This window comes from Cannabis sativa, chromosome 9 (assembly GCF_029168945.1).
Source record: "Cannabis sativa cultivar Pink pepper isolate KNU-18-1 chromosome 9, ASM2916894v1, whole genome shotgun sequence".
Taxonomy (NCBI): domain Eukaryota; kingdom Viridiplantae; phylum Streptophyta; class Magnoliopsida; order Rosales; family Cannabaceae; genus Cannabis; species Cannabis sativa.
In genome coordinates this window covers 53430433-53453185 of record NC_083609.1, presented here as the reverse complement: position 1 = coordinate 53453185, position 22753 = coordinate 53430433, and the positions used below count along the sequence as shown (strand labels likewise).

The 22753-nt window shown below is 29.2% G+C and overlaps 3 protein-coding genes across 5 annotated transcripts; all 3 read left to right on the top strand.

Moving 5' to 3' along the window:
* The first annotated feature begins 4609 nt into the window (after positions 1-4609).
* Positions 4610-7185, top strand: LOC115722958 (inositol oxygenase 1). Its single transcript, XM_030652351.2, has 11 exons — positions 4610-4879; positions 4954-5038; positions 5168-5249; positions 5328-5532; positions 5792-5851; positions 5967-6019; positions 6129-6251; positions 6362-6431; positions 6534-6612; positions 6706-6787; positions 6940-7185. The coding sequence occupies exons 1-11, from the start codon at positions 4834-4836 to the stop codon at positions 6964-6966; spliced, it is 912 nt and encodes a 303-aa protein (XP_030508211.2). The 5' UTR covers positions 4610-4833; the 3' UTR covers positions 6967-7185.
* A 6282-nt stretch (positions 7186-13467) lies between these two features.
* LOC115722490 (aldo-keto reductase family 4 member C10) lies at positions 13468-18477 on the top strand. Of its 3 annotated transcripts, none has more exons than XM_030651707.2 (4): positions 13468-13841; positions 14090-14662; positions 15812-16066; positions 18001-18477. In XM_030651707.2, exons 2-4 carry the CDS (start codon positions 14093-14095, stop codon positions 18262-18264), a joined length of 1089 nt encoding a protein of 362 aa, XP_030507567.1. In that variant the 5' UTR covers positions 13468-13841; positions 14090-14092; the 3' UTR covers positions 18265-18477. The 3 variants fall into 3 exon arrangements, with proteins under 3 accessions (XP_030507567.1, XP_030507569.1, XP_030507568.1); XM_030651709.2 differs by having other exon boundaries at positions 13480-13795; XM_030651708.2 differs by having other exon boundaries at positions 13493-13984.
* Positions 18478-20492: 2015 nt separating this feature from the next.
* Positions 20493-22364, top strand: LOC133030791 (uncharacterized). The gene is made up of 3 exons (XM_061103675.1): positions 20493-20643; positions 21209-21508; positions 21587-22364. Exons 2-3 carry the CDS (start codon positions 21230-21232, stop codon positions 21905-21907), a joined length of 600 nt encoding a protein of 199 aa, XP_060959658.1. The 5' UTR covers positions 20493-20643; positions 21209-21229; the 3' UTR covers positions 21908-22364.
* Positions 22365-22753: the final 389 nt, after the last annotated feature.

Below are 22753 nucleotides of genomic sequence, written 5' to 3'. Positions count from 1 at the left end.
ATATTGTACAGGAATGGACTCAATAATGTGTGTGGTCAAATATGGAGGGCAATGGAAAGAGGATAAAAAGTATGAAGACTACATAATGACTGGACTACTAATACCAACAAACTGTGATCTAAAAAGTTTGTTGGAATTAGTAAAGAAAAAAAAAAGAAAAAAGGATTGTAAAGTTATAACTCACTGATATCATCAATGACATTATAAAGATTGTAAAGTTGAGGTTTCCCAACAAACCTCTTCTTAACATCAATTTTAAAATAATATTTCTGTGAGAGAAAAAAGAATATAAACAATCGAAATTAAAATTACACAACAACAAAAAAAAAAATATTCAAAAACTGGTTACCCAAAACAAAGAGAAAAACTAAAAACTAAAAATAAAAACATATAGATTATAGAAACCACATTCAAATAAAACTGTAAACAGAAAACCTGAAAACATGAAAAATAAAAAAGCAAGAAACCGGTTTCTTTAGAAAATAAAAATTACCAATGGAGCGTCAATAGCAGGAGCCTCGCTCTTCTTCTTGCCAAGGGATTTGGAAACTGGTTTCTTTTTAACTTTCTTATCAACATTAGCCATCTTCTCATCATCAAAAAAACAACAAAACAACAAAAAATCAGTTTCATCTCAAAAAAATAAATAAACAAAAACATGAATAAACAGCAAAAAAACATATTAAAAAAAAAACATAGAGCACACTTTGGATTTACGCGGAGATTTCCTCGTTTCAACTTCAACAGGTTTTTCTTCTTCAATAGAAGGATCTTAATAAAAAATAAATAAAACCAGTTTCATAATAACAAAAAAAAAAACAACAAACACAAGTATTAAAAACTGGTTTCAATACAAACATAAAAACATACTTTAGCTTTACGTGAAGTTTTTTTTGGTCGGCCTTTAGCCTTCGTAGTCGGCTCAACCTTTTCAACAACAGATGGGACTTTCGAGTCTGATTCACTCTCCATCTGATAAAAAAATAAAACACAAAATAAACATTAGACACAAACAACAAATCGATCCTGATAATTAACATGAAAACCAGTTTCACACAAAATCGAAACAAAACAACAAAAAAAAAAAACAAACAAAAAATCGTAGCAACAATTTCCTCAACAGTAATTAACTAAACAATAAAACTAATAATCCAGCCAAAAGGAAACCCACTCAAAAATCCAAGCATTTTGCAACATCAACCTTAAAACCACCCACACACCCAATATCACAGAATGCACAAATAACACATATCTAGAACATAAATCAAACTCCAGAAACTGGTTTTTGACATGTTTCAAAATTAGGTATATGAGGATCCCAAACAACACATGCATCATTTCTAACCCATTTTTAAAACTGTAATCATGATCTAGAAACTGGTTTTCCATATGAGATTTATTTTGAAACCTCAAACCTCAAAACCACCCATACACATCAAAAACCAGTTTCTATAAATTAAACAAAGATTATAACTGCTCAAACACAACAACAATTTCTTCATGCAAAATAAAATCCCTACAAGTTTATAACTAATACAATATTTTCAACAGAAACTACATAGCTTTTCAGATTACACAATAAACTCACAATTTATTACAACACATTGACTCTAAAACCCGAAATTACTAAAATCATCATAAAAATCATACCCAAAAACCAGTTTTTAAAAAATGAAAAAAAATTTATCACTAAAACCAACAAAAATCATACCCAAAAACCAATAATTTTTTTTTAAAAAAAAACACAACAACAACAACACCGAATATCAACAAAAATTAAAAAAATTAAACTAAACAACCAAATTCTAAAGCATAAAACAAAACCCAAAACACAAAATACTGAAATAATCCAATATGAATAAATACAACAACACACTAATCACTTCGAATGAAACATTTTTTAAAAAAGAAGAACAACAACACACTAGTAATCTTAAAACAGAAATAAAAAAAATAAAAACGAAAAAAGTAAGAATGTAAGAATGATTAAGAAAAAATACAACTTCAACAAACCCACTAAATGAAAAGGAACAAAAAACCCTAAAATCAGAGAAAAAAAAGGGAATTTTACAAAAATACTGTTTTTGGACCAAAACTTTACAATTATACTGGGACACGGCAAAAATAACATTTTTACTGCCCCAGCCCAATTTCATTACTTTTGTACTGCCCAAGCCCAACAGCATAACATTTATACTGTGTGTGTGGGGAAACAACCTTCTTCGTGTGTGGGGAGACGCCGGAGACGGAAATCACCAAGAAAAAACCATTAAAACCGGCAAGAATAAACAAAAGCAGTAAAATCGACGTCAATAAATAATCATGGCAAAACAACAGTAAAACAACACTAAAACAATCAAACAAAACAAAAGAAAAAAATGATTGAAAAAAAACAAACAATCTGCTGCACAACCTCAACACCAGATGCAAAATCAACTATATTTGCAAGTCTATTCCTAGAAAATTATAAAAAAAAAAACTACTAAAACAACACTGAAACAACACAAAAACAAATGAAGCAAATATAACTACTTAGAAAAATATAAAAGAAACACCTCAAAACTCTCTTGTGAGTGAGCTCGTCAAATATATTTATAGGAGAACCAAAAGAAAAAAACCACAAAAATAGCCAAAGAGAACGAAGAAGAAATGTATTTATAGCCTCCATCTTCCACACTCACAGACATAACCATCACAACAACACGAGAACACCCAGAAAATACCTATTAATTCAAATAAATAAATCATGAAAAACAACAGTAAAACAATACTAAAACAAAAAAAACAATAAAAAAAAATGATCAAAAATTAACTATGTTGTGCACATCCTCAATACTAAATGCACTATATTTGCAAGAAAAGTTCTAGAAAATTAGAACAAAAAAAAACCACACTAAATCTTATATTTAAAAAAAAAACATAACTAAGAACTTCAAAAAAAAATTTAAAAAAAAAAAGAAGAAGAAGAAAAGAAAAGAAGATGAAGAAGAAGAACTAAGAACTATCACCTTCATGGTCTTCCTTCCCCTCATCATCTCAGCCATGAATGGTGTTCTAAGTTTCTTTCTTTTCCTTCAATATAATTTTTTTTTTTGAATGGTTCCTTCAATATAATTAAGTATATATAATAGTAGAGTTGGACATCATATATATATGTTGATAGGAGAGGAGATGTACGTGGCAAGCATGCATGAATGTTATGATGTTATAACATATTAATTTCCAAATTTTAAATGCAAACAAAAAAACTATAAAAATGATTAAATGCTTGTCACTTTTGTCACATCCCACATCCAATCAACTTTTCTAATAAAACAAAAAACTTTAAATATTGATGTGAGAAAATCTTATAGAGATATGTACACAAAAAAGTCTATATTGTTGATTCAAAAAAAAAAAGTCAAAAAAAAAAAAAAAAAAAACAGTACAAAAGTTATTTTTGGAGTGTAACAGTATAAAAGAAAGAAAATGGGAAAACACAGTAAACTGTGTAAATTTCCCAAAAAAAAAGGCAAAAACTCATGCGTACCTTGAAGAACACACGAACAATGGAAGCTCTTACCCGAAGAACAATGGCGGCAATGTCCTCCAAAAATCGAGAGCAAAAAAAAAAAAAAAACAAAACAAAGGACGAAAACTAAAGAGGAAAATGAAGAAATGGTGAAATGAAAAAAGAGAGGGAGAGAAATAATGGCATAGGCAGTTTAGGGAAAATAGGTCTGAATTGAAAACTACAAAAGTAAATTAAAATGTAGAAACAACTATCACAACCTGATGATTACATGCAAAATTCTACAAAAAAAAAAAATGGTTATGTTAAAAAAAAACTGAACTAAAATTACTAAAATAACCTAAATAAACTACAATACACATACTATGGGCTTTTGACAAATAAATTCCAACCGTATGGGTTTTAAAATCCCATAAACTATGGTTAAACTATAAAAAAAGCCATATAAAGTGTCCATAATCAATTATGCCATATTTATCATAAAAGGTTTAAAAAACCCATACCCCACGTAAATTCTACTTAATTATATATCACAGTTATGTAATTTTTATATGTAAACTGGAAGTGTGACAATCGATATTCATAAAATGTATAACTAAACAAAGTTGAAGAACTTTTTAAAGTCAAAAAGCCATCTTAAACAAGTTCAGTAAACTTATAATTCACCCCCAAATTATATTAGAACAAAATCTTAATGTATTCTATTAAAATTTACTCTCTCTAGGAAATTATTAATTTTTTTTCGTAAGGTATTAATTTTGTTTTTGACAACAAAGAAATTGTTACAAGGAGTATACCAAAAAAAAATGGTATAAAAAAAGAAAAGAAAAAAGTATACCAAAAAAAGAAGTCCAATAAAATATTTAATGGAAACAGAACAGGCGACCAAGTGTAAGTACATAAAAGAAAAGACCAAAATATAAAAGTGCTTAGAAACACGTGTATAGCCTAGTGTTAGTACGTTTAATATTATATTTTCATTTTGTATGATTATTCAATGCATGGATGCAATCTGTAGAATCAAATCAATGTATATCCAAATTTAATTCAATCCAATCCAATCCAAATGTGAGAAGCAGAAAGTGAATTTGAGTATTTTGATGTGACATTTCATACATAACAAAGAGTATTTATTTCATTTTAAGGACCTCCTATTTTCAGGGAAGGACTGTATCTTTTTCTTTTCTTCCTCATAAGGACTCCCTTTCTCTCCCAATTCTTCCCCCAAGGACTCTTTTATATATACTTCTCTTCCTCCCAAACCCTAACCATGATCCCTTCTTCTTTCTTATCATACTTTTTGTCTTTCTTTGATTCTTTACATGACTATGTTATTGGATAATCATCACCACTCTCACCCTCAACTTGGTATGTTTTTTTTTCTATTTTTAAAATATAATGAGTTCATTGAGAAAATGTATGTGTTGATATTTTTCTTTTAGGGATTGAGGAAAATAATAATAAGGAAGTGAAGGATGGTGGTGGATTTGTTGTCCCTATCTCAAATTCTTTTGGCAACACATTTAGGTACTACTACTTGTGTTGTTCAATTTAGTCAAGTTTGTAATTATTGTTTTTCAATCAAAAAATAGTGTGACAAAGAATACTAGCTTAATTTTCTCATTTTTATAGTAAGTTTTATGCAAATAATGCCAGGGATTATAATGTTGAAAGTGAAAGAAATTCTGGGGTTGAGGAATTCTACCGAATCAATCACATTAACCAAACATATGAATTTGTAAGTTATTCAAAAATGTCATTTTTTTTTGTGTTCTCTTGAAAAAGAATGAAATTTGGTTGCATTCTTGTTTTTTAGGTGAAACGTATGAGAGAGGAGTATGGTAAGCTTGAGAAGATGGAGATGAGCATATGGGAAAGTTGTGAACTTCTGAATGAAATTGTGGATGAGAGTGATCCTGATTTGGATGAGCCTCAAATTGAACATTTACTTCAGACTGCTGAAGCCATTAGGAAGGATTATCCTAATGAGGATTGGCTTCATTTGATTGCTCTTATACATGGTATCTTATCCATCTCCTTATTAGAGTTAGTCCCATATTGTTTATGTGTGGAAATAAATTATCCTACATAAGATGAATGTATTACTCCTTTCATTGCCAACTGGTTTTGAGATGAAACCCTATTCATCTTATTTCAAATTGACAAATACTTCCGCTTGAACAGCTATCTTGAACTAATTAGAAGACAGTCACATGACTTATTTTGCTGCTCGTACACGTACAGTACTTACCAAAATGTCTTCTTTTGTTGTAATGTTAGATCTTGGAAAGGTTCTCAATCACCCTGCTTTCGGAGGGCTTCCTCAATGGGCGGTTGTCGGTGAGCGTTTCCTTATCAACGATATCTAAGTAACTCTTCTTTAAGGCCATGTTTGGAAAGTAGGACTAGAAATAGGATAGGAACATTACCTAATTTGTATAACTGTTTTCATCAGGTGACACATTTCCTGTTGGATGTGCCTTTCACAAGTCAATTGTTCATCACAAGGTCTTTCTCTAAGCTCAAATTTCCACTCTGCTTAATTAGCCTGAGAACAGAAAAAAAATACATTCTAGTTTGGCTTTGAAATCTGATCTGAACATTCTTTCTTGAATAGTATTTCGAGGAAAATCCTGACTATATGAACCCTATTTATAACACTAAAAATGGAGTATATTCTGAAGGCTGTGGATTGGAGAATGTACTCATGTCATGGGGGCATGATGACTACATGTATTTGGTAATCTCTTTTATGTGTTTTCAAGTGATTCTTTAGTTTCTTTAATATTATCAAAAGAAAAATCATTTTACAAAGTAACATTAATGTTTCTTCTTTGGTGTCATTACAAGGTTGCAAAAGAGAACAAGACTACTCTTCCTAAGGCTGGTCTTTTCATCATCAGATTCCACTCCTTTTATGGTCAGTCATAAAATATATCCAACTTTTCTTTTAATGTTTCTTTTTTTCTCGGGTTGTTTATCGACGAAAAGGCGCTAACCATGGTTGGAAATTATGCTGCAGCCTTACACAAGGCAGGGGCTTATAAGCACTTGATGAATGAAGAAGATGTTGAGAATTTAAAGTGGCTTCAAATATTCAAGTAAGCTTATTAAATTCAACACATTTTGTTTATAACAATTTTAGTGAGACATATTAATGTATCATATAATGGTTTTGATCTTTGAATGTGCAGCAAATATGACCTTTATAGTAAGAGCAAAGTTAGGATTGATGTTGAGAAAGTCAAGCCATACTATCTTTCTCTAATTGAAAAGGTAAAAAAAATATTGTCACTTTTGTTGGCTAATTATCCATTATTTTCTTACTACTAATTTCCATTTCCTTTTGGAAACTTAATTTAGATTTTTTTTTTTTCCTTTATACATTATTTGTTGTTTGATTATGATTTTGGAGTATTGTCTTGCAGTATTTCCCTGCAAAGCTGAGATGGTGAAATTTGGGATAGCAAAATTGGAATAAAGGCTAAGAAAATAAGGACTTGTTTGTTTTGTTTGAGTGAGCTTGAGTGTTTATGTGTAGAATTATGTACCTTTTCTTCTTTATAGAAATGGAAAATTAGGTATTGCTATAATTTTGGTGAACAAATTCATATTATTAGTATTGTATTCTATGATGGAATGAAGGGAAAAAAAAAGCATATTTCTTTGCACCATGGGTGGAGTGGAGAGGTTCCTAATCCTATTATTTGATTTTGAACAATTTTCATTGTGTTTTCATTAATTTGTTCTACTTCTAAAACATTTAAACAAGTTTGGTTTTGTTTTGATAAAACAATTTTTAATAATAATATTACAAAAACTAAAAGCAAAATTGAGAACAAAAATTGTTTTGTCTGTTTCTCTTTCCTTACCAATGTCTCTTAACACTTAGGTGATGTTTGGTTTGGTAGAATAATGTAATAGTAATGGTAATGGTAATACTAATGTAATGGAATAAGAATAGTAATGGAAATTGATTAAGATGTTTGGTTTGTTATTGGAATGAATATTGAAATAAATGATAAATTGACAAAATTATCTCCTACTTTAATTTTTAAATATATATAAAAAAGGTATTAGAGTCATTTTAGCTTTACTTTATTTAATCTTTTGTAATGTAATCCTCATTACATAGCTTTGCTAATGTAATGAGATTCCCTTGTATAATGTAATGAATAATTATCTTTTTTACCCCTGTACTTATGACACTATATTATTATGCCCCTTAATCTATTCAGCTTGTTACAAATAGTCCTTGTATAATTTTATATGCATACATTTAGTCCTTCTGTTTATTTTGTTTAAAAATACCGTTTTATTGATGATGTGGTATTATAACAAAGGATAGAGTAGTAATTTCATCTCTTTTTAGACGGAAAATTGACTATGAGGTGGCATAATAACTGACAATGAAAGATGATTAAAAAATGATTTCATAACCTTTTAAAAAAATTTAATAAAAATAATTTTATTAAAATAATTCCAATCGTTTTTTAGCCGTTCAAATTAGAAAAAGGTGTAAAATTAGGATTCTACAGTATTTGAAGAGATGGATATCACTAGAAAGAACATGAGATTTTTGGAAAATTAAGGTAATGATATTCTATTTTTTTGGATGTTATTTTTCATTTTTTTTTTCCCTGTGATTGTAATTTTTATGACTTGTAATTTATTTTCCTAATGGTATATAATTTTTCAACTACTATCTATGTATAATGCCACATTATTAATTTAACAGTCAACTTTAGTCAATTTTAACAGAATTAGATATAAAGATTATACTATTCCAACTGATATATTTTAGGGGGTATTTTTAACTACACTTATAAATTAAGGGGCATCATAGTATAGTGTTATAAGTACAGGGACTAAAAAAGCTAATTATTCTAATGTAATTATGATTACAATGTAATCCCACAGTGGCGGAACTATGTTGATGGATGCTGGGGCCATGGCCCCCTCTAACTTCAACTTTGTGGTTTATATACTTAAATATATAATATTCTTTTCAGTAAAAATATATACGGCATTAATTATTATACATATATTTAAAAATTAATTATTTGAAGTTTTTATTTTATTCTTTCTAAAAATTTACTATTTGACAGATTTGAATGGGTCAGTATTTAAATTATCTTAGACTAGTTCATTTCGTTTTGTAATATGACAATACTATTTTTTAAATACTATTGTTTGTTTTATTTTTTTTTCAATAATAAAAATAAAGGTTCTTTCATTTTTTTTTTAATTTTAATTTTAAGTATCTAAAACAAATCAAAACCAAAAAAATACTATTATATAATTATAAGAAGAAATACTAAATTTTTTAGGAAGAATCAATGAGACATTCTTAAAGGGGTATTTCAGTAGACCCCTTATCTATTTAGGCATTCACGAGAGCTTTCAAGGGTATAAGTTGAGGAACATTTTTTTTTTTTTTTTGCATTCATTAATCAAAAATACCCTTATATTATATTTTATTAAAATTTGTCCACTTTTATGGGTGAGTGGCCTAATATAACCTTGCCCTCCACTTAAGTACTGTAGTACATGATTTACACTAACTTAAGGGGTATAATGTAAACATCATCTATAAAAGTGAGTATATATTAAAGAATATAGAAATAAAGGTAAAAATTTAAAATAAATAAAGTAAAATAGGTATACAATGCAATTTCCTCGCTTTTAACTATATTTTTTTTTATGATAGTGTACATTGTAGATATTTAGGATCACTTGTATATTTTTAAAATATATTAAATTATTTGTATTGTCGAAAATAAAGTTCAAACCGTTGTTTACTAAGTATATAAGAAAAAATAGTCATGACTGCAATAATATTCTTAAAACTTATTTTTGGCATTATAAACTATTCAAAGTTCTCTAAAAATTTACCGGTGAGCCTAAATAATTACAACGTACACGATCATTAAAAAAATAAATTGAAAAATACTCTAAAATATCGAACAAATAGAGAACCAACAAAAATATAAGTGTACTATACATACCCAATTATTCTTTTTTGTTTGTAAAAAAAAAAAATCTTTATATTTGGCCCCTCCTTAAAGCGGTGCCAAGTTCCGGTACTGAATCCCATTACATCATTTTTAAAAGCATAGCAAACATTGTAATGGATAATTTGATTCCATTACGATTCCCATTACAACAAACCAAACATGCTATTAAATTACATTCATTACTTTCTCCTCCTATCCATTTTTTTCTCACACATTATTACTTTCACAAAATATTTATTTACTTTCATAATGTTTTTTTTTAAACACACTTTCACAATGTTTAATCCTTCTAAATATATTTATGTTTTTTGAGAAAAGAATATTTTATCAAAAAAAGCACAAAGACAAAGAAGATCCAAGAATCCTTCTAAATATATTTATCATTTTTCTATTTTCATGCCCGAAAATAAATTTTGAAAACAAAAACAAAGAATTGTTGCAAATAAAAGTTAGTAATGATAGAAGAGAGAAGAGTAGAGATGGAAATTGGTCGGTTAATGTACGGGGAATGCAATCCCCGCCCCCATCCCCGCTACCTATTTATACCCCCATCCCCGCCCCATCCCCGTCTAATAACCAACGGATTCGGGGTAGGGGAATACCCATCGGTTATGGGGAACCCATCGGGTATCCATTAAGGTAAAATGAAAAAACAATTAATTTAAAATAATTGAAAAAAATAAGTTAAACCAATATTCTCACAAATATTTATTATGCATTCATAATTCATAGAAGATAAAAAATAAACCTACTTAAAAAAAGCATAACCTAATAGAAAATAAAAACTAAATATGTGTCAAAGTTTGAAAAAAAAACAAAAAAAATTATATATATCTATATCGGGGTCGGATATGGTGCGGATAGTATTATCCCTGCCCCCGCCCCATCCCCGCTTCGGGTATTGAAATTGTCCCCCACCACCGCCCCATTAACCATCAAGATGGGGAATCCCCACCCCATTAGGGGCGGATCCCCGCGGTTACCCATCCCCGCGGTATAAATTTCCATCTCTAGAGAAGAGTAGATTTCAATTCTTCATTTCTTTAATTCTATTTAAAAATTATCCTAAAATATTCACTTCTCTTTAAAGAAGAAGCTTTCCACAACTTTTGATGGTTATTTATTAGTGATGGCTCCATTTGTATTCTTCAAGTCTTATTTTAACAAAAAATAACATGAAACTAATTTATTTAATTAAAAGACTATATAATATAGAGATAATTACACCACATATTAAAACTTTTAACTTTTTTACTTTTATAGTTTATACCGTGGGGCAGAATTTTTTTTCTTCCAAAAATACTGTGTTAAGTTTTCACTGTAGTTCTACGGTTGTTTTTTTAGTTGTTCTACTGTTGTTTTTAGTTATACTGTTTCGTGTTTCACTGTTATTTTATAAAAATACAGTGTTTTTGAAAAAAAATTTGTGTAACAGTATTTTTATAAAAGTTGACTCAAATTCTAGTATTTTTGTAAGCTTCTTATAATATATGTGCCAAAACAAATATGAGAATTAATGTTGATACTATATATAAGCCCAAGACTTATTAGAAACCATTCATAATTTTTTAAATTCAAGATTATTTCATCACTTATTTAAAAAAAAAATATAAATGATTTGGATTGACCAAACTATTGACATCAAATTCATTTGGTACAATTTTAAATAGTGTGGTCCAAATTAGTTAAAATTTGAATATAGATGTGCTGATTGTATGAAAAATCCTATTTGCTAATTTAGTTCCTAGAAAAAAGCCAACTATTCCAAACTATTGTAAGTGGCATGATATCTTAACAATATTTATGCAATATCTAATTATTTATTGAAATCCATATAAGTCCACTCTACTCAACTCTACTCTTATATTTTGTCAAATGTCATGAACTAGCCGCAAGTTTTAACACTTTTTTTTTAGAGTTAATAGGCAAATAAGAGAATAGTTTATTATTCAAAAAGGAGCAGTAAAATAGACAAATTATGTTGTTTATAAAAATAGGAATAAAAACTCTAATAATACCTTGCTAATATTGAGGCATCAAAGAAACGTAAATAATATTAAATCTCTAATCTAAATAAACATGTGACAAATCACATCTATCAATGACTATCAACTAAAAATATTCCAATAAAATTTAAGTAATAAAAATCTTATTATTCAATCTAGAATAATATATAAGAAATAACTATTTAATCAATCATAGCGATAATAATTGTCTATTGTCATTCCCTCAATATCCAAAAAAGAATCAAGAGTAAAATCCTTACCATGTTAAAAAGCCCTACCACCATAACAATAGTGAGGTGGTGTAGCAACACTATTATTGAAAATAAAAATAAACATAAATAAAAACTTAGCAAATAAAAATAACAAACTAAGAGGATTAAGATCAGTGAAGATGCAATCCAAAGCTAATGAACAATTTAAATTTTCGAGACATACTTCTAACAAAAGAAGACAAAGAAGAAAAGAACACTCAAACAGAAGAATAGCAACAACCCTGGTGAAATCGAAAAATAGTGTGAGAATTAACAAGACCCGACCGGAGCCATGACATAAGGTGAGAAGCGGCTGGCGAGTTCTGGTTAGGCAAAAAAAAATCAAACAACGGCTAATAACTTCTAGAGAGAATCTATAAAGAAAAAAGAGAGAAACCCTAAATCTCAAAAAAAAAAAAAAACTTTACTAATTTTTTTTTTTTTTTTTGAAAAGTCAAGTTTTAACTCTTGGCATATATTTTTTATTTTTTTATAAAAATAAAGATGAAGACATTTTTGGGAGTGTTGTATATTTTTGAATCTTAAAATAATTAAGAAAACCTTTCATTTTCAGCTGATAATTGTAATTGTTTTGTTTGTAGGTTGGGTTGGTGGTGGGTGGATTTAGACATCTTTTCTTTCTCTCTCTTTTTGATAAAACTTTCTTTCTTAACTTTATGGTTAGGTGATATATGTATAACATTACAAGTTACAACAAATATAAATTGACTCCAAAATTTTATTGAAGACACCTTTTTTTTAACAGTTAAAGGCACCCCTTATTAATTTTTTTTTACATAAATTGTATACAATTTTGTGTCATATACCAAAAAAGCTTAATATAGATATAAATAAAATATATTTTAAATATTAATAAAAAATGAAAAAAAATACCCAAATATCAAAAAACTATTTATTTAATAATACAAACTTTATTTGTAAAAGTAAATTTATTTTAATTCAAAAATATTATTTTTAAAATAATTATGAAATAAAATATTTTTTATGTATGCAAAAAATTATAAATATGAAATTAACATGAAAAATAATAATAAAAAATTAAAAAAAAAGCGATTAGAATAAATTAAGAAAAATAATTTAACATAGGGTGCATTTAGTAATATTTTTTTATTAATTTTTAATTAGAAAAGTAAAACTATTTTATAAAAATATATTTTATAAAACTGTTTTACTTTTAAATTTTTTAATTTAGAATCAAATTTCAAAAATTTTGAAAAAAAAATTACTTTCAAAATATTTTTAATTTTTTTTTTTTTATCAATATTTTGTACTCCGACCTTAACCTGAACCTTGGGATCTAGATTCCGGCTCCAACCCTAGTCCCGACCCCAGACTCCAAATTCAGACCTGGACCCAACTTAAATAGAAAATAAAAATAAAAATTATAGAAGATACTTTTATAAAAATAGTTATTAAACACATTTTTATTTTTATTTTTGTGATTAAAAAATTAAAAATTAAAAATATTACTAAATGCCCTTAACTATTTTAATTAATAAATTGCCTTTATATATATTTAAATAATTCAAAAACCATAAATATGTTTCTTTAATTTTCTCCTTAAATTTTTTCTCCAATTTTTTCTTTCTTTCTTATTATATACAAATTTTAAATAAAAAATTGGTGAAGATAATGACAACTATATTATTTTAATAACTTGGCGTTTATTTGTCTTTTTATTTTTTTGATTGAGAGAGAGAAAGAAAGAATGAAAGAGAAATTGATCCCACAGCTAAGCAATTTCCTTTGTTTTCTATTCTCTTCTTTCTCTGTTGTTGCCATTGTTGACCACGCCTACTAATAATCCCTCTTTCAATCAATTTTTATTTACCTTTTATGGTTTTTTCATACACAAACTCACCATACAACTCTAAAGTCTAATCCATTGGTGGGTTTTCCTCAAAATTGAAGATAAAAAAGGTTACTTTCTTCTTGGGACTTTTGTGTGATCTCTTTGGGTTTTGATTGAGAATTTTCGTCAAACATAAGGTGGGCAACTCTTAAAGTCAAAGTGTTAGCTCGTTGCAGTTGGATTGTATGCTCTCTCAACCTTTTTTTTTTCTTCTTCTTATTCTCATAAATGTGTGTGCTTTTCTTTTCAACCGTGTTGTTTCATTATTTTATTGGTTATTATTCGATTCCTAAGATCGTGGGTCTACGTTGTTAACAGTTTTTTTGGTAAAGTTTTAATTTTTATTGAGTTTGAAGTTTAAACAGTGATTTTGGGTAATCTGGGTTGGTTTTGAATCCTTGTTTTTCTTTTGTTTTTGATAAAACTTAAAGGGGATGAAAGGAAAAATTGGTACACCAGGTGGAAGTTACTTTGTGTTAAACAATGGAGCTAGAATCCCTGCTGTTGGGCTTGGGACATGGCAGAGTGGTGGAGACCTTTGTGTTGAAGCTGTGAAAATGGCATTGTCAGTAGGTTACCGCCATATTGATTGTGCACATCTTTATGGGAATGAGGTTGAAGTTGGGGAAGCTTTGGCTGAAGCATTCATGGGGTCACTTAAGAGAGAAGATGTTTTTTTGACTTCTAAGCTTTATTGTACCATGAACTCTCTCAATAAGATTGAGAATTATGTTAGAGTTTCTCTAAAGAATCTTGGGGTTTCTTATTTAGATCTGTATTTGATGCACTGGCCTGAAAGTTCAGCCTTTGGTGATGCCACTGATCCTCCATCCAAGTCTGGAAGTGAGTATAGGCAGTTCTTGAATCGGTTGAAGAAAGCATGGAAAGCCATGGAAGCTTTGGTTGAATTGGGTCTGGTTAGAGCTATTGGAGTTAGTAATTTCAGTATTCAGCAGATTAAAGAGTTGCTTAAGTTTGCAAAGATTGTACCTGCAGTTAATCAGGTATGCTTGTTCCTCTTATCTTGTTTATGTTAATTATAAATATATTTTTGTAATTAATGTTTGTTTTTATATTTATTTTGCTGAATTGGGGAATAAATCTAGTTAAGTACAACTGCTCAATTATTGTTTTTTGTTTTTTGCACAATCAATAATTTAGGTTAGAGAGACATACATCCTGTTCATGATAATGATTTAAAGGGCTGTAGAGTTGTTGTTTTTGGATATTGGATGCTATTTATTCATATATATATATAATTATTTTTTGCTTCTTTGATGGTTTATATGCACTTTTGGTCTAAGGGTTGGTATGATTAATAAACCAGGTTAATTTTCATTATTAAGTATAAGCTAGAATATACCTGACCTGGAGTATTAAGATCTAGATGGTGGTGTTTGATATATTACAATCCAATGTCATACTGGTTCGGACTTTTTAGTATTCATTTTTTCCAGTCCCGACTTGTTATAATTTTATGTATTTAACTAATGCTACTGCTTAGATAATGGCAGTGTTGTCCTTCTTCTATAAAACATGTTTTAATTCTGATTATCTCAAGTGTGATTGTGGGGTTTCGAGGAAAGGAACCTTTCATCATTTAGAGTTGGGAAATGGAACCTATCCTTAAAATGAACCAACCAGCAGGGCCCTGGCTCATTTATGGCCCCTATAATCCATTATGAGCCACTGAGCACACCTTGATTCTTGCCTTGAGATTTTCCTTTTCGTTAAGAAAACAAAACTTTGCCTTTCCCCGAAATCCCAAACTTATAGTTGGTGTGAATTGACTCAACTATTTCTATTTGTAAAATTTCATCATCTGTATCAGAGAACTTTTTCCATTGTTTCTTATTTGAATAGAACTAGTCAGCAGACAGTGAGGCAAATTAAAAATATTATTGTTTTATTTTAATCCTTTTACACTTATTATTTTGGGTTGGTGAGGGAATGGGCTGTGGGTATTTTAAACACCCTTTTCCTTGTTAAAGCAGGTGACCTCAAATTTAAGTGCTTATGCCTATATTGAATGACACCGTCATAGTATAAATTCATTTGGTTTCTTTTATAACTGTATGCCAGGAGCATAGGGTCTTTAAATTGTCTTACTCGTATCGTTGTAAACTGATGGGATTGTGGTAACCCTTTCATAGGTGGAGTTGCATCCCTTTTGGAGGCAAGATGAACTTGTAAAGTTCTGCCAATTAAAGGGCATACATGTATCGGCTCACACACCTTTGGGAGTACCTTCTTTAGCTCCTGGACCATCTGATAGCAGTTCTGGTGGAGAAGATGAACCTGGAACTCCTCGCATATCATTCAGGAGGTCAAGATCTGTGCATGGGCCTATGCTGAAATTATCAGTCGTTGCAGAGATAGCAGACAGATACAAGAAAACACCTGAACAGGTAAATTTGAACTCACGTTTTCTTTTTGTTGAAATACTACTTATTTCTTCATTTCTGTCTTTAATTCTGTCAATAGGAGGCATTTGGTAAAGTTAAGCCCCATTATGATCACTTGACCTCCATGGCATATTAACTTTCATGGATTGCAAAATGGGGTAGTCTGAAATTTGCTAAATTTGTTCTTGATATGCATGCAGGGAGTTTTGATATGTTTGTTTAAGAAGTATTTTCTTTTTCTTAGTAAAGTAGAGAGGTGATTTTTTCAATGCTTCTTATATGTCCTGTTAAAAGATCTTAATCACTCATAGGGTTCTAGACACCACATTAGATCAAAAAACCTATACTTCACTGGCTTCAGGTTTGATCAAGAAAACTTAAGTACTTTTTGTGTCAGGAGTTAACATGATAAACTTAAGGTGGGAAAGTAACAAACTGATAAGATTAGCTTGTATCCGCAAAATTCTTAGTACTAGAATTACTGAAATGTTGTTCGCCTTTAATTTCTTCACGTTGTATGCATTGACCATTTGCTTACTCACACTTTGGATTGGACATCATATTTTTACAAACAGTAAAAATGTTGTATTCAGTAAGTACTACTAAGCTGCCAGTTTTCTTTGTAGGATTCAAACTTTTCTAGCATAATCACGTAGTTGTGTTAAGGTTTCTAAGTGCCACTGTCTGTCATGTTTGCCTGATTCAACTGCATAACGTTGATTTTTAGATAGAATCTTTGCTGGTTTGAGGTGTTTTAACTTTGTTAAATAGTGGAATCATGCCGCCACCCATAGACACCCTATATGCGAGGGATGCCTAGTATTGTCACAATTACTATTTGGTCTCATAGTAAGGTCCCACATAGGGTTCTACATGGCGATGTCAGCAATGACTTAGACGATGGATGTAAGTGATGACATAATCAAGTTGAAAATATTTTGAATATTTTGTTCGAAATTTTAGGAATAGACATTTTCAGAATTCATTTTTTTCATCCTAAAATTTTGGGAGTGATCTTCACTCCAGATTTTCAATACTGATTAGAGGTTTTTGTTTTCCTTATTTTCTTTTATATATTAGAGTATTGTGACTACTTTTATTTTGTGAGAGTAAGACATCTTTAAGTCTATACTAGTTGCTATGAATATATATAATACTATTCGTGTATATAGGATTTGGAATTTTTTTCCTGTTCGGGGACAAATTCTGTTATGTATTTTGGTCTTGGTTTATGTATTTAAGTTTAGATTTGATGTACTTTGTACTATGTACTTGAGCTTAGATTGTTTGACACTAAGCCCGAAACACATTAAATCTAAACTTAAGTGCAAAAATAAACTAAATTGAAAGTACATAACGGGATTTGTTCCCAAACTCGAAAAAATCCAGTTAAGGACATATTTTGTTTACTTGTGGTCAGCTTAAGAAGGCTTACATCCAAGATTATGCTCTATGATCACACTAGCAAATGAATCATTACACACGAACGAATAGTACTATATTTGTGTGAATGTTAACTAGCATAACGTCCATCAAAGCTGTTGTCTTACAAGAAAACTATAAGGCGACTCAAATATCTAGAGAGAATCTTGAATATGAGATAGAATAAATTAAGTAACAGTGAATAATGAAAATCTAGAATGAAGGAATATGAACTGTCATGACATTTTTTTTTTTCAACTTTGGATGCATAGTATTTTGGATTATATATTCAATCTTCAATAGTAATTTGATTGTGTCATTACTTTCATCATTGAGTTAACTCTTGCATCGTCGCTTGTGGGTCCAATGATGTGGGATCTATAGTGAATGTTAAATGTGAGTAACAGCTTAGGAGTTTTCAACTTACCCATCACCAAATTATTTGTCTTGCACCATTTTTTTAAGTGATAGTATAACATGAGTGGGTATGTTTGATGTGATTATTGTTTTTATAGATTATTTTACGGTGGGGGCTTCAAAGAGGAACCAGTGTGTTACCTTGTAGTCTGATGAGTGAAAGGATAAGAAAGAATGTAGATATTTTCAGTTGGTCGGTATCGGACGAGGAGTGGAATCGGTTGAATCAGATCGAACCTCAGGTATGCTTGTTTGGAAATAGTCCTCTGAATAAGTTTTCAGAGAGTGCATTTGTGTTTGGAAGTGGTCCACTTCAGGCTGTTCATGAGATGGAAGATGATCTTGACTCCAATGTTGTGTAATATTATGTACTTTTAGTTTCATCATCATCATCATCATGTTATCTTCTTACATTTAAAGATATAATAGCTTTTGTATGCCAATTATTTTTGTGATTTGATTTTGTGAAGGCTCAAAACATACTTTATGTTTTCACTCCTAACCATTTTGCTATGATGTTTAAGTCCCAAAATAGAAAGAAAATAAATAAATATTAATGAAATAATTTTATTGTAGATATTATTTTTGGTTTGAGTGGATTGTAAATGTGCCAAAATAAAGTGTTACAACAACAACAAGAATAAATCATTTTCATTACTTTATTTTTGTAGACTTTTCCTCTTCGAGTAACTCATTATTTTGACTTAAATCTCTATATTGTTGATGAGAATATTTGTATTTGTGCAGATTAAATGTTAATTGATTGGTAAAAGTAACCGATTAAAATAAAATTTAAATTTAATACATATAAATATATTTTAAAACATAATAAATTAAATTAAGGTCGATTTTAAGGTATATGAGACTTAAAACAAAATTAAAATTTAGGGCTTTTATATAATTCAATTATTATCAACATGATAGTTGTAGTGTTTTAGTGTAATGATAAACTTTTCAAAAATTCATTACCATTACATCAAATAATATTTGTTAATTTTTTAATTTAATATTTTATTTATATACTAATAATTTCTCGTTTTACAATTTTAGAGCCCTGAGTATTTGGGGCTTGAGACGTACCCCTGAATCGCTCACTCAATCCTGAATTAAATACATATTCTATTTTTATTTATATAAAAAAATATAATCTAAAACATAAATAAACATTTCCTTATACTTATAATTTTTTTTTGTTTTGAATTTGTTATTTTTTATTTTATTTTGTTGTTGGAGACATAAAACAACACTAATTTATTTTATTTTATTGTTAGTTACGTGAAAAAAAATATTTTTGATAAATATTAAATAATTTAATATTAAAAAATAATCAATTCAAAATAATTGATACAATCAACATTTTTGCAGATTAGATTGAATTGAGTTATTATGCGGATCAAATTGGATCCAAAATATAAAATCCACACTAACTGCAAATCAGATACAGCGAAATAGTGTTTATTGAACCAGGTGAACACTCCTATTTCATAACACTAATGACACGTTTACTAAAGCGTAATCGTTATCGGAATAAATTAATGGGAGAAATGAAAGGGAATAAAATGTTATGAAATCAAAATAATTATTTTAAAATACAAAATTTGCAATACATGCATAGTATTATTACCTAATTAAAATTTTTATCTCGTTGATTGATGCTTGCCGTGAAAAAAAAGGGGCATAAGAAAATATGACAGTTAAATGAAGTTGGAGGTTGTCTGGTCGTGAAGATGAGAGTGGGAAATTAATCTCTCTCCACTAATCATTGCTTAATTTGACTCATCTAACAACACTCAAATCTCTCCCACTACTATCTCAAACGCTCACTATGCTCACTTTTCCATTTGATTTTTTTTTTTTTTATATAATTATCAAGTAAAATTCACAAATAATTACAATAATACATAAATAAAAATTTATTAGTATAGTCTCTATCAAATTTAAATTAATTTAACAAAATATAGAACACTATTTTTTTAGGAGAGAGTCTTGACAAGACAAGAAAATATAGAGTGATTCTACAATGCACTTCCTTAAAAAGGATGTACTGATACACTCTTAATTTATTTCGGCCTCGAGAAAATTCTTTTAGTCGAATTTTTTTTCATATTCATGTACGTTATAACTATTTAAAATAACCTACAAAATTTTGAGAAATTCCAAATAATTTACAATATAGAAAACAATGTTCAAACAGTCTATTTTACACGCATATAAAATAAAATAATCACGCGTGCAATACATTGTTTGAACGTAGTTTTCAGCGTGTTAAACTTTTCCAAATTTCTTAAAATTTTGCAGGATGTCTTAAATAACTATAAGGTACATGACCATGAGAAAAAATTTAACTAAAAAATTATTTCGGGCATTAAAACAGATAAGGGTACATCTGCATTGTAGAATTTCCTCTAAAATATATTACGTACATTAAGAGAACAAATGCTCAAAAATAAAGGAGTTAATTTTACTTTTTATATATTTATATAAAATGGAAAGTTTGTTTGTTTGTTTTTTTTTCTTAAAAAAGAATCAAAATAAATAAGTTATAGGAAGAAAAAACCTTTTAGAAATATCCCTTAAATAACACACGTTTTTTGGTTAAAAAAAAATAATAATAACACACGTTTAGACATTTTTTCCATTGACGTTCGGTTACTAAAAACAGTGCTTCTCTCTTCATATTCTCCTCTGGCCAACACCAATAACCATTCTACGCCGCTTTACTATTTTTCATCTCTTCAAAGGTAACTTTTCATTTCTTTCTTTACAAGCTTTTATTTTATATATATATTATTATGAATATTTTTAAAATTGTAGTATTACTCATCTTAGATTCCTAGTCCCTTTGAAGTACTTTTCTCAAGCTGAGATACAATTTGATCATTAAAAATGTGAACTTTACTACTACCACTTTTTCATTTTTTTTTAACTGAATATCATGATTAAATAACTTAATAGGAAAAATGAAAACTTTAGGTACAGTGAATTATTTCAATGATTTTGGTTTTCTTGTTTTGACAATTTTTTTTTTACTATTGTTAATTGAAAAAAAAGGTGAATTAATTTTGTTTTCTTGGTTTGAAAAATAAAAGAAGAAAAAAATCAATTTTTATATATGCATAATGCATTACAATGTGAAAAAAATCAAATGAAATGAAATGAAAGATCAAAGAAATCATTTTTGTAATTGTTGAGAAAAGTACAAGACTCAAAACCAGCAAGAACCAAATCAAATACAGACCTGAATTGGTGAGCCACTTTTTTGACATGTTTACTGAATATATGTATATGGTGCATATTTGGTTGCAGAACAAGAAAGAAGCATCAGATATGGGTGTTTACTTGGATCACTATGCCATTCTTGGGTTACCAACTGGCAAGGAAGGTGCTAAGCTCACAGTGGAAGAGATAAGAAAGGCATATAAAACAATGGCCATGTTGTTGCACCCTGATAAAAATCGATATGATTCGAAAGCCACTGCTAAATTCCAGAGGCTTCAGTCTTCATATGATATACTCATGAATGACAAGACCAGACAACTTTTTGATGAGCAGCTATGCAGACATTTTGATGCCAAGAGACGGAAGATGGATTCTGATTTTGCTAGAGTTAGTGATTTTCATGTCATGACTTGTTGTGTTTTTCAGTTTTATTGATAACCTTAATATTAATGGTGCAATTCTTAGTATAAGGAAGAAGAAGCAAAAGCAGAAGCAGAAGCAAGAGCAAGAGCAGAAGCTAAAGCTAGAGAAGAAGCGAGAGCAAGAGCTGAAGCAAAAGCTAGAGAAGAATTAAGAGCAAGAGCTGAAGCAAAAGCGAGAGAAGAAGCAAGACTAGCAACGAAAACAAGAGAAGAAGTGATAATAGCAGCAAATGCATTACTAACAGCAGTAGCAAAAGCAAAAGAAGCAGCCATAGCCAAATCACATAGTTCCAAAGTTTCTCTTTACCTTCAGCTTGAGATTCTGGTTCTTCAGTTCTTGCTTTTCCTTCATAGTTATTATTAGTATTTTTTTTTTCAGAATATTTCATTGTTATTTTTCAAACTTAATTAAAATGATGTACTCCACAATTATCACAATTTCTTAGAAATTAAATTACATGCCATTATTCAATCCATTATCTATACATGGTACATGTTGCTTTACAATTGGAATGTAATATATGGTATGTGAGTTTGGTGAAATTGAAAATTCATATCATTACCATGTAGGGCCTTTCCATATAAGTGATAATATACAATGAGTGGGTATGTTTGATGTGATTATTAGTTTTCATAGATTATTTTAAGGTAGGGGCTTCAAAGAGGAACAAGTGTAACCGGTTGAACCAGATCGAAGCCGCACCAAATATTTTGAGGCCTTGTGCAAAAAATTAAAATTGAGGTTTTTGTAAAAAAAAAATTATGTACATTAAGACTACCATTACTAGCTTTTTATTTCTAGCTTTGTAGAATGACCCAAGCTGCCCAAAGCTTAGGCCGGCCAGGTATGCTTGTTCGGAAATAGCCTTTGAAGTGTTCTAGGTTGTGCATGAGATGGAAGATGATATTAACTCCGTGTAATATATAGTTTTAGTTTCATCATCATCATGTTGTCTTCTTACATTGGAAGATGTAATAATTGTATTATTTTAATTCATTAATTAATTGTAGTGACATTTTTGCCATGTTCGGAGGGTTAATATTTGATATGTGGAAATTGATCCTCTAAACTATCTTATTATCCAACTCATTTAAACCAACTAACTTAACTAACTTTCGGTTATGTTAGTTAGTTAGTTGGTGCTATCCTTGTTTGAGTTGGGGCCTATATATAAGTCTAGTGTAACGCCCTAAATAATTAGGCACGCTA